Genomic DNA, 12,669 nt, shown 5'->3' on the forward strand with positions numbered 1-12,669 from the left:
AAATATTTATTACAAAATATGACTGGAGAATTACATAAAAAAACACTTTGTTTTGACCAGTGATTTATTAAATTAGATGTTTATAAAACACTGCAGATAGCTTAATGTCAACACAGTAGTCAATTCTCCATGTAACATTGCAACTGGTCAACTTCTAGAAAAGAGAAATATATCGCTTTCAAATGGCTGTAGCCCATATGAAGACATGGTTGGGGGATGTCCATGAATCCCCTTTTCCACATCACACTTGATACAAGCCTGCAGAAGTCATGATTAGAGACCATTTTGAACAAGTTCATCCAAATTCTAATCCAGTCTTCAGCACTAGTATAAATCATGTTGGTAGCAAATGATATTTGTCATGCACAAAACAATACCACTTAATACTTTTGCTCAGTTTTTTTCAAGACATTCCAGATTCATAGAATGGCTGTGGTGGTTTAAAGTCAATTTTCATTTATATTCATTCTTCCCTTTTAGCTTTTAACGGTTCTATACTTTCTGTAAATAAACATCTTGTCAGTTTCACAGAATAAACTCTCCATTTATAAAGATTGATAATTGCTTTGTATTTGGCAACCACTTATAGATACTATATACTTATCTGTAAGAGAACCCATCCACAAGTGAGACCCAAAATATATATATGACATTCTGGTTTAAGAATTTGCATAGAACCTTCTGTTTCTATGTCACTACATGTATAACTGCAACTATGTCTGTTATTCTGACAGTAGCAACATTTCTTTAAAAACGAGCCCTGAAAACAGACAAGGTACAAACTTATTCTCCCTTGAAGCAGGTTACCCAACAGATAAACGTAATTATGTGAGTTTGCATGTGAGTCCAGGATGCATGAAGAGAGAAAAGGCAATTTCTTATTTTTAAAACGTTAGAGAAAGTGAGACTGGATGCTTCCAGTACAGTCCCTGAAGTCACTGAAGCAAGATGAAGGGGGCAACATATAGTTCTGATCTTCCAGGATGGCACTGGACAGCAAAGGAAGGTAGAGCTCCATCCCTCAAGGTTGGAAGAGAGGGCATGACGTGGCTGTGGAGCCTGTGTCACATGAAGTCCTCATACTCTTGGGTGAAGCCGCCGTCAAAGCCGCCATAGTCCAGGTCATCTCTCATCTGTGCTTTCAAACCACCACCGGGCACGACACCCTTCTTCTTCTTCTTGGCTTTCATTTGCTGGGATAGAAAACAAGGTGAGTACATATCTAAACCACTTATTCAGATTCAATAAAAAATTAATAATAATTGTTTTTTGCTAAAACTCTTTCCTTAAGGTTAAGTCTACACTAAAACGGATAACCCCTTAAATGAATAATTGTTTAGCCTAAGCCCCGTTTTAGCCACACTAAACCAGCGTATAAGGTTTTCCCTCCTCTGTCAAATTTTTACACGGGTTAGTGCGCCATGTATTTCTTGAATCTCCGGCTCTTAGCTTTGTATGAACTCATTGATCGTTTACAAACTGAGTTCGGAGAAGAGGTTCACGCCAGAAAGACCGCATCCCACACAGGAAGTGACGTCAGAAAGAACGCGCCACAGACAGCTTCATAATAAAGCGGTTTCGTAACTCGGAGCTAACCACTGGAAATATGGAGGAGAGTCATCCAGACATGCTGTGTTTCTCCTTCCTCTACGTACAGACACTTGTGGAAATCACACATGAAAGCGATTGCAGCTATTTCTGACACAACACTTCTCAGACGGCAAGAGAACTTTCCAATGTCCAGGTCAGCTGATGCTTCTCCGAGATCATTTGCCTACTTACCGAAAAACTTTGTCCATTTATCGAAGGAGAGACAACGAGAATGCGGGCTCCCGTGAATGTGATAAAATAGGTAGCGTGTGCTTTGTATTACTTGGCCGTCGAGGGAAGACTAACTACGGAAAACTGCGAATGCATTTGGACTGGCAAAGCAGACTGTATCAGTTATTGTCTGCGGTGTATGTATGTCGCGGACTCAACATCTAGGTCCACAGTATAAAAAGTCACCAAAAACCAATGTACAATGAAGGTGAAGGCAAAAGAGTGAAGTGTCCTGATAAGATATCTAGATCCCTAGATTGATTGTTGTCAAATGTTCTTTGTCACATTGTTTACTTTTATATGTCCATTAAAGATTGGATTAATTTATGATAGCTCAGGTGTGATTCACTACAATAGGGCCCCACAGCACACTGATTTCAGTTCATTGAAATAACACAACACTGGATATTGTTCAGATAAGTTACATTTAAGAACTTGCACACAAAGCAACACAGTGCGCATGCGTATTAGGTTGCGTTGCACCGGCTGACGGAGGGGAGGGGGGGTCTTAAACGACCATTGTGTGTGTGGACAAGGATAAGGTTAGGTGGGATTTACCCTGGATAACCTTAGTGTAAACGGGGCCTTAGACTACAGGGCAATGCCACAGACCCTGCTCGTACTTTAGTTGAACCTGGTTTTCGTACGTCTCACTTTCCATATGATTTGTTTTTTGACAATAAAGAAATCAACATTTTGCATGAAAAAAGGTAAGTTATGTTAAATCAGTCTCTCAAATAGTGTTGCAGGCCCCTCCCGCCAGTAGGGGCACAGTAAGGTGTCAGGTGGGGCCTGAGAGACAAGGAACTTCTAATATTAGTCGTTTTTCATTCTTGAAAGGTAGGTGGCAGCACCGCACAAATCAATCAAGTTGCTCAACCAGGAAATATGACCAAGTATACATACAGTACAGGCCAAATTATGGACACACCTTCTCAATCAATGTGTTTTCTTTATTGTCATGACTATTTACATTGTAGATTGTCACTGAAAGCATCAAAACTATGAATGAACACATGTGGAGTTATGTACTTAAAGGCCTACTGAAACCCACTACTACCGACCATGCAGTCTGATAGTTTATATATCAATGATGAAATCTTAACATTGCAACACATGCCAATTCGGCCGGGTTAACTTATAAAGTGCAATTTTAAATTTCCCAGGAAACTTCCGGTTGAAAACGTCCAGGTATGATGACGTATGCGTGTGACGTCAGTAGTTGAATCAGACATTTTGGAATACGTCGGTCGCCAGCTTAAATAGTCTTTTTTCATCGCTAAATTCCACAGTATTCTGGACATCTGTGTTGGTGAATCTTTTGCAATTTGTTTAATGAACAATGGCGACTGCAAAGAAACATGTAGGTGCGATCGGTGTATTAGCGTCTGGCTACAGCAACACAACCAGGAGGACTTTGACTTGGATAGCAGACGCGCTATCCGACGCTAGCCGCCGACCGCATCGATGATCGGGTGAAGTCCTTCGTCGCGCCGTCGATCGCTGGAACGCAGGTGAGCACTGGTGTTGATGAGCAGATGAGAGCTGGCGTCGGTGGAGAGCTAATGTTATTAGCATAGCTCTATTGAGGTCCCGTAGCTAAGTTAGCTTCAATGGCTTCGTTAGCAACAGCATTGCTAGGCTTCGTCAGGCGGTACAGCATTAACCGTGTGGTTATAGGTCCAGAGTTTGGTAGTATTGTTGATATTCTGTCTATCCTTCCAGTCAGGGGCTTATTTCTTTTGTTTCTATCTGCAGTTAAGCACGATGCTATCACGTTAGCTCCGTAGCTAAAGTGCTTCGCTGATGTATTGTCGTGGAGACAAAAGTCACTGTGAATGTCCATTTCGCGTTCTCGACTCTCATTTTCAAGAGGATATAGTATCCGAGGTGGTTTAAAATACAAATCCGTGATCCACAATAGAAAAAGGAGAGAGTGTGGAATCCAATGAGCCCTTGTATCCAAGTTACGGTCAGAGCGAAAAAAGATACATCGTGCACTGCACTCTAGTCCTTCACTCTCACGTTTTTCATCCACGAATCTTTCATCCTCGCTCAAATTAATGGGGTAATCGTCGCTTTCTCGGTCCGAATCGCTCTCGCTGCTGGTGTAAACAATAGGGAAATGTGAGGAGACTTTCAACTTGTGACGTCACGCTACTTCCGGTACAGGCAAGGCTTTTTTTTTTTAATCAGCGACCAAAAGTTGCGAACTTTATCGTCGATGTTCTCTACTAAATCCTTTCAGCAAAAATATGGCAATATCGCGAAATGATCAAGTATGACACATAGAATGGATCTGCTATCCCCATTTAAATAAATAAAAATTCATTTCAGTAGGCCTTTAACAAAAAAAAGGTGAAATAACTGAAAACATGTTATATTCTAGTTTCTTCAAAATAGCCACCCTTTGCTCTGATTACTGCTTTGCACACTTTTGGCAAACATTGAATGAGAAGGTGTGTCCATAATTTGGCCTGTACTGTATGTATACTTGGTCATATTTCCTGGTTGAGCAACTTGATTCGTGCGGTGCTGCCACCTACCTTTCAAGAACCACTGATCTAGATGAAGGACATGTACACAGACGTATCCTGTACTTGAGTTATTAAAAAGGACTGGGGGGGGAGACCAGTACTTCTTATATGGTGGGAGGGCATGATAAGATGTTTGTATTGGGGGGGGGTTTCCCAATTGTATATAAATTTAGGGGGGGCGTGAAAAAAAACGATGTCCCAGGCCGGGGGGCATGACAAAAAAATTATTGACAAACTTAAATATAGGGATGGGTATCGTTTTACATTTTAACCGATACTAGTGCCAAATAATTACTTGAAAACGGTGCCACTGCTTAGAAAACATGCAAAGGTCTGTTAAAAAAAACATTTTATTTTGATGGAATTTTATGACATCCACGTTTAACAGACTAGTAAATGAAATACCTCAATTATATGGATTGAATGATAACTAAGTAATACATGTAAAAATAAGAACTCGCAAAAAGCGACTTTTGTGTTGTAATGTTGAAGCTCATAATTCCGGGTGTTTGTGACTGCAACCGTCATTAGTACATAATGACAAAGTGCTGTGGTGGTGGTGTTGTGGCTATTGGTTGGCGGTGGAATGAGCGATTCTTTTGTCACGTTAAGTTATCAATAAAGTTTAAAAAGAGCATGAGACTGCGTGGTTCTGCCGGGACGCTTCATTACTTTACAAGACATTGCTTATAATATCACTTGTTGCAGGTGGCTGAGATTGCAATCATTAGCACTGAACTAATAGCTACTTCTATTTTTGGTGTGGTGAGACATTGGAGCAGACGGAAGCCGAGAGAGAGGTGAAAGTGACGACGCTATAAATGTGGAACTTGGACACAAGCTATGTCGACATAAATGGAGTGCTTAACCCAAAATAAACCAGAAAAAACATCCATGGCCAGCTGGACCAAACTCACAACTGTCCATCGAGTGAGTCACACTTTAAATGTTGATCATGACACACGCAGCACGTCATGCATGTACGCTGTCTGGCTAGATGTGTACAAACAAAACATGACATGTGGGCTAATACTTTACAGATACTGTAATATGATTGTTCATGTTTTTCAGTCAGTACAGATAGGTGTCTTGGTACTGTGTTGTGCAATACAAAGTCAAACGTGTTTTGTGTTGACGCTAGGGATGTCCCGATCCAGGTTTTTGCACTTCTGATCCGATACCGATGTTTTTGTACTTCCGATCCGATACCGACCGATACTGGCCTATCCAAGCATGTATTAAAGTTTAAAGTAATTTAGCCTACTTAGTTGTCAGAATCATGTTGAAAAGGGTTTTAGTACTCTTGAAAACAACTAGCCAACTGAATTAGGGGAGTTTGAATAATACACAATGGTTGGTAACAAGAAACTGACCTGTTTATTCAAGGATAAACACAAAATAGACAAAATTATAAATGACAAACAGAAATGGCATCATTGAACTCGGGCTGGGCGATATGGCCTTTTTTTAATATTGCGATATTTTAAGGCTATATTGCAATACACGATATATATCTCGATATTTTGCCTTAGCCTTGAATGAACACTTGATGCATATAATCACAGCAGTATGATGATTCTATGTGTCTACATTAAAACATTCTTCTTCATACTGCATTAATATATGCTACTTTTAAACTTTCATGCAGAGAAGGAAATCACAACGAAAAAAATTCACCATTTTTTTCATACGGTGTTGATCTGGAAATGTTTGCCTCGGCATTTTGATGGTGTGGGCGTGTGGCACCGAATGGAGATAAGCGTCTCGACAGACGTTACAATATTTGAACAATGATGATGAAAACTGTTTTCTCTGTCGTGTCCGTGTGTCGAAGATTGTTATGCGCTTATTTTTTTTATTTGATTTTGTGCGTGGCATAGATTTGCCGTGCGCAGAGGACGCTTGAGCAGTGCGCAATTGCACAGGTGCGCACATTAGACGGAACGTTGCTCGCACAGCTGCGCTAGCATCACAGCTAACGTTAGCCATGCTGCTACGTCTCTGCTCTGGGAGGACGTATACGTATGTGAATTATGACGTGACAGTATGTGACGTGTGTAAGAAGGTGCGCTTGTTGTCTGTGAGAAGGAGAGACAGGAAAGAGTGAGAAGAGCCTGTCGTGTAATGCCAGCAGCTAAAAGCAACTGCGTGAGAATCCACAGACCTGTGGGTGTGTTGAAGGTGTGCTGGAAAATGCGGAACGGAAATTAGGGAGCAGCAGAAAAGTGCAATGTATTATTTAAATCGGTGCGTTGGAAAACACGGACCGGAGTTTTTTTAAACTGGATCTGGATCGGCATTTTCCCATGCCTTGCCGATACGCATTTTTTGGCAAATATCGGTGGCCGGTCCGATCCAAATATCGGATCGGGACATCCCTAGTTGACGCAGCTCCTAGCTTACCTGTTTCCATAGTTAGCTTTTACGGCGAATACCATAGCACACCGACGTGTTACTACGCTAGATAAAGAGTTTCTCAGTGTTACCTTTTACAATAATAATGTTGCTACAGCTTGGTTATCAAACAAGTTATGGAATGAAGTATTGTTGACGGTTTTATTTTTCACCCTTAACATATTGTCAGTGTTGTAACCCATTTTCACACTTGTTAATGTTAAGAGGTTACTTGAAACATTTCCTTTGAATTGTAAATTGTGTATGTTCACATGAATATAGTAATTTAAAACTACCAATACACTAAATATTGTGCAGTACTTTGCTTGATCATTTCAGGTCAAGTAAACAGTGCCCCTTAGAAGCCATAAAACAAACCAGAACAAGTACTCTGTCTCTTACCTTTTCTTGTTTCTGTTTTTCACTAAGTAGAACAGAAAGGGAGTTACTTATTTTCTTCAAGTCATCCACCTCCACTGAGAAAGAGCAACCATAGTATTAGAAGATCGATTTGCCTGAAAGTATTCTGATAAAGTGATAATCAGTGTGCTTCAATTGAAACATGCTTACATGTAATACAGAGTTCCCGAAACAATGAATCCAAAAAGCTTGAATAATGGACTGATTTTTCAAACTGGGATAGTTTCTCTTTTAGCAATTTCTCAAGCTCTGTGAAGTCTTCTTTGGAAGATGGACACATGGCATCAATTCCAGCTACTGAAGAACTCCCAACTCCTGAAAAGAAAAGAAAGTTGATGTGCCAACAGTATTAAGCAGTGCTTAATGGCATGTCAGCACCTAAAGACAAAGCTGGAAATAGGAAAAAGCTTTAGAAATAATGTTGACAGCGATGATTTGGTTTATTATCAATGTCAGAAAAATGTTAAGGCACATGTTGACCTTATTTCATTTCACTTTGTTGTCTGTGAAGCACTTTTGAGTCTGCCTTGTGTATGAAAAGTGCTATACAAATAAAGTTGCCTTGCCTAGGAAGAACCCACTAAGATACTTCACAGAGCAGCTCGTCTTACCAAAGGCATCTTTTGCTAACTCCATGTCTGCGTCTTCCTGTAGCTTCTGCACCCTTAACTTCTCTGCAGCTTGTTCTTCAGGGGTTAGATTTTCTTGCTATTTAAAGAGAAATCTTAAGTTATTAATCAATTCCAAGTATCAATGCAAAAAACAACTCACCTGCTCTTCCAATTCTTTTTGTTTTAGCTCCTGTTGTTTTTTCTTTAAACGGTTTTCTTTCTCTTTAATCTTCTCACTCAACTTTTTCTTTTCAGAAACCTTTGAACCCTCTGAAATAAGAAAAGTATTTTACAGCACTGAAAGCAGCCAGGATTGAGAACATAGGGACAATTATTACAATACCTATTTTGTTCCCATCAGCTTTTTTCTCCTCTTCTTCCTCATCATCCCAGTTGTCCTGTGAAGATAAACAAGAAGATCGGTTTCTATTTAAATTTTTTTAGCAGGCAACAGTTACAAACTAACTGATCAGGTAGCTGCAAATCTACCGGTACTTGACCAATAAATTACATTTAGCATTTTGCAGATATTCAAAGTATTTAACAGCAAACAAGCTAGTTATTAAGTACAATAAACGTGGCTAATGCTGACCAAGATTGGATGTTTATTCACACCAGAAAGTAGGTGAACTATTTTTGGCACCTAATAGTAAATATGTTTTGTTGTGGGCCACTTCATTTTCTTCTTAAATAAATAAACTTTATACAGTACTAGTCAACACCATTTTCAACACTGAAAAGCCAATGTTACATCTACAGTAGGGTGACAGTTAACACTACCAAAAAAAAACATTGTAGCTGAGATAGGCTCCAGCGCCCCCCGCGACCCCGAAGGGAATAAGCGGTAGCAAATGGATGGATGGATGGATGATTGAAGTATTAAGACATCAGCACATTATTTTAAGGTTTTTACAAAAATCTGGTATTTACCATTTAGGAATTACAGCTACACTAAGGCTGCTCAATACTAAAATTGTGGTTGTATTGACAGTTAAATCCAAATGTTTCTGACATGAATGCTCACTGTGTAAGAGGAAGAATATCCAATGGACCCAAAACTTGTCTTAAAAGACCACAAGTGTCATTTAAACAAATTAAAACATTACCAACCACACCAAGTAGTAAAAGTACTTATCCGTTTTATACGGCGCTTGAAAGTTACATTATATTCTACTATATTTACATTACCACATAGCTAAACAAGCTGAAATGATCACAACGCCCCCATAGTGTACAAGAGGCACACTGCAACAAATTAGAGATAGAAACATGGAAACTAGAACTTTACATGTAGGTGTGAAAAAAATCAACTGATTTGAGAAATCAGACTAATTTAGTTGATAGAAACGTACAGACTGTAAAAAAAGTGACATGATGCTGCACAAATCGTCAATGCTTACTTTCAAACTAAAAAACAACATTTATATCATGTGCGATCCATCCATTTTCTACCGCTTGTCCCTTTTGGGGTCGCGGGGGGTGCTGGGGCCTATCTCAGCTGCATTTGGGCGGAAGGCGGGGTACACCCTGGACAAGTCGCCACCTCATCGCAAGGTCAACACAGGTAGACGGACAACATTCACACACTATGGCCAATTTAGTGTTTCCAATCAACCTATCCCCAGGTGCACGTCTTTGGAGGTGGGAGGAAGCCGGAGTACCCGGAGGGAACCCACGCAGTCACGGGGAGAACATGCAAACTCCACACAGAAAGACCCCGAGCCCGGGATTGAACTCAGGACTACTCAGGACCTTCGTATTGTGCACTAACCCCTGTGCCACCGTGCTGTGCGGTCATCTACAAAAAAAAAATGCTGCAGTAAATTGCATATAATTTTTATGTTTTACACATAACTACAGGTGTAGTCCAAGAACCATAAAAAATAGCTACAAAATGAATCCAGAAGTTACTCAAGTTACTTAACATGAGGAGTTTACCGGAATCCTTACTTACTCAAATCATTATTTTTGATGACTACTTTATACTTATGCTTGTATACTCTTACTTGAGTACATTTTAGATACTCTGCCCCACCTCTGGGTGTACATAATACAGTGATCAGTCATCACTTTGTTTAAAAAAAAAAAAAAATGAAAAAATTTGAAGAGGCCTCCAACTAGCACTCTACCCTGAGGCAATTTTAGTGGGTGTACAGAAACTATTATGGCATTCACCTACACTGTCACAGCACCTAGACTAATACTTGCTAACATTAAAATGAGACCTTTACGGACTAAACCTAAAATCTTGATCGTGCCACCTCCTCATGTTTTCCTTTGACAGCAGCTCAAATTGGCATGGCGAGCTCACGGTTGCCTCATGTTGACAGTAGGGTGACAGTTAACACTACCAAAAAAAATAAAAAATAAATAAATAAATAAATAAGCATGTGATTGAAGTAGTAAGACATTAGCACATTATTTTAAGGTTTCTACAAAAATCTGGCATTTACCATTTAGGAATTACAGTTAAACTAAGGCTGCTCAATATTAGAATTGTGGTTGTATTGACAGTTAAATCCAAATGTTTCTGACATAAATCCTCCCTATGTAAAAGGAAGAATATCCATCCATCCATCCATCCATCTATTTTCTACTGCTTATCCCTTTCGGGATCACGGGGGGTGCTGGAGCCTATCTCAGCTACAATCAGGCGGAAGGCGGGGTACACCCTGGACAAGTTGCCACCTCATCCCAGGGCCAACACAGATTGACAGACAACATTCACACTCACATTCACACACTAGGGCCAAGAATATCCAATGGACCCACAACTTGTCTCAAAAGACCACAAGTGTCATTTAAACAAATTAAAACATTACCGACAACACCAAAGTAGTAATAGTACCTATCCTTTTATACGGCACTTGATAGTTACATTCTATTCTACTGTATTTACATTATCACATAGCTAGCTAAACAACGCCCCCATAGTGTACAAGAGGCACACTGTGTCAAATTAAGAGATAGAAACTAGAACTGTACATGTAGGTGTGAAAAAAAAAAAAAGAATGATTTGAGAAATCAGACTAATTTAGTTGATAGAAACGTACCGACTGTAAAAAGTGACATGACGCAGCACAAATCGTCAATGCTTACTTTCAAACTAAAAAAACAACAACATTTATATCATGTGCGGTCATCTACAAAAAAAAGGCTGCAGTAAATTGCATATAATATATAATGATATATATAATTTTACACACACAACTACAGTTGTAGTCCAAGAACCATAAAAAATAACTAGGAAATGAATCAGAAGTTATGTTACTTAACACGAGGAGTTCACCGGAATCCTTACTTACTCAAATAATTATTTTGATGACTACTTTATACTTGTATACTCTTACTTGAGTACATTTTAGGTACTCTGCCCACCTCTGGGTGTACATAATACAGTGATTAGTCATCACTTTCTCTTTAAAAAAAGAACAATTGGAAGAGGCCTCCAACTAGCACTCCACCCTGAGGCAATTTTAGTGGGTTTACAGAAGCTATTATGCACTGTCACAGCACCTAGACCAATACTTGCCAACATTAAAATGAGACATTTATGGAGAAAACCTAAAATCTTGATTGTGTCACCTCCTCGTGTTTTTCCCTTTGACAGCAGCTCAAATTAGCATGGCCAGCTAGCGGTTGCCTCATGTTGTTGACGTCATACTAAAGTTAATTTTGGCCGCTTGTTTGTGACAACCAATATTACGCGATTATATGTCCGTGATTTAAAAAAACACACATCCGTTTTGGAGTAAACCCGCCGGTGTCGTTGATTCCTATCGATTCTGGACACGAAGCGACGCGGAGTTAGCAAGTATGTTAGCACGCCTGCTAAACCAACTGAGACTAGCTTCGAGCTACAAGAATTCAGACCCGTTGTTTTACTGAGACGTGCGGACAACACGCCAACTACCGCCATGTCAAAACCCTCGATATGTAAGTATTGAAAAATACGGGAATAGAGCGGAATTCAGGCCGTGAGCAAACTATTGGTTACAGCCAAGTTCCAATGCCACATGAGTTAGCCGCTAGTTAGCTGGTCGTGCTATCTTAGTGTGCGGCGCGGAAGTGAACTACTGCGGTAATAACCAGGAAGACAGTACAGGAACGCCATTAAAACCGTAAGTGACTAATTGTATCAGACAAAACTCGCCCTATCCACCTACTCTAACATCGTCGTCTTCGTCCTCGCCTTCCCATTTGTCTTGTGCCGCCTTTTGAGGCGTCTCCTCCGGCTCGAAGCTGTCAACGTCTGTAAAAAGAAAAAGAGAACAATGATAGACTCACAGCCACATGCCGCAAGTCAGCTATGTAACAAAGGAGCGATGTATTCGTAAATCAAAGACAAGAACGAGTGAATAACATGCATGTTGTTATCCGCTCCAAGTTGCTTCCTTACCCCAGTCCGCCATGTTGGCTGTGATGCTCAGCTTTTGACAGGCTGCGACTTCTCCCACTTCCTTCACGTCACGACTGTACGCTGACTTATTAATGTCTAAGCTTTCGGCCAGCGGCTCCAAATAAAAAATGAAATGTAATCTTCGTTTTGTTTTACAACCACCACTGTGTTTTCTGCCGTACCCTTATGCGATAACGACTGCTTGTAACTATTTTACTAATAGTGACGTCACTCGTTCTTTGATCAGCCAGTTCGTTACTGTTAAACAAAAAAAAAAAGCAAGCCTTTATGGGAAAAAAAAAAAAAAAAGGTTACTTAAAGCAGGGATTTTTAACTTTTTTGACCACGGGGCACGGGGCCCACTTAAATAGTAAAACTAAATGAGTAATCTTTCTCGAGATCTTTTTACTCGAGAGCGGTCGTTTATTATGGACAGAATTTCTAGGCGCAGTCAAGGCGTTGAGGGGATCCGATTTGATGGCTGCTA

At 40.0% G+C, this 12,669-nt stretch overlaps 1 protein-coding gene across 2 annotated transcripts; it reads right to left on the bottom strand.

The window, feature by feature from the left end:
* Positions 1-46: 46 nt before the first annotated feature.
* Positions 47-12,375, bottom strand: LOC133616008 (eukaryotic translation initiation factor 3 subunit J-A-like). Of its 2 annotated transcripts, XM_061974986.2 has the most exons (9): positions 12,183-12,375; positions 11,950-12,035; positions 9,555-9,581; positions 8,127-8,181; positions 7,944-8,053; positions 7,784-7,880; positions 7,323-7,487; positions 7,155-7,228; positions 47-1,193 (listed from the first exon to the last, which is right to left on the bottom strand). In XM_061974986.2, exons 1-9 carry the CDS (start codon positions 12,193-12,195, stop codon positions 1,065-1,067), a joined length of 756 nt encoding a protein of 251 aa, XP_061830970.1. In that variant the 5' UTR covers positions 12,196-12,375; the 3' UTR covers positions 47-1,064. The 2 variants fall into 2 exon arrangements, with proteins under 2 accessions (XP_061830970.1, XP_061830971.1); XM_061974987.2 differs by lacking the exon at positions 9,555-9,581 and having other exon boundaries at positions 12,183-12,369.
* Positions 12,376-12,669: the final 294 nt, after the last annotated feature.

This window comes from Nerophis lumbriciformis, linkage group LG15 (assembly GCF_033978685.3).
Source record: "Nerophis lumbriciformis linkage group LG15, RoL_Nlum_v2.1, whole genome shotgun sequence".
NCBI lineage: Eukaryota > Metazoa > Chordata > Actinopteri > Syngnathiformes > Syngnathidae > Nerophis > Nerophis lumbriciformis.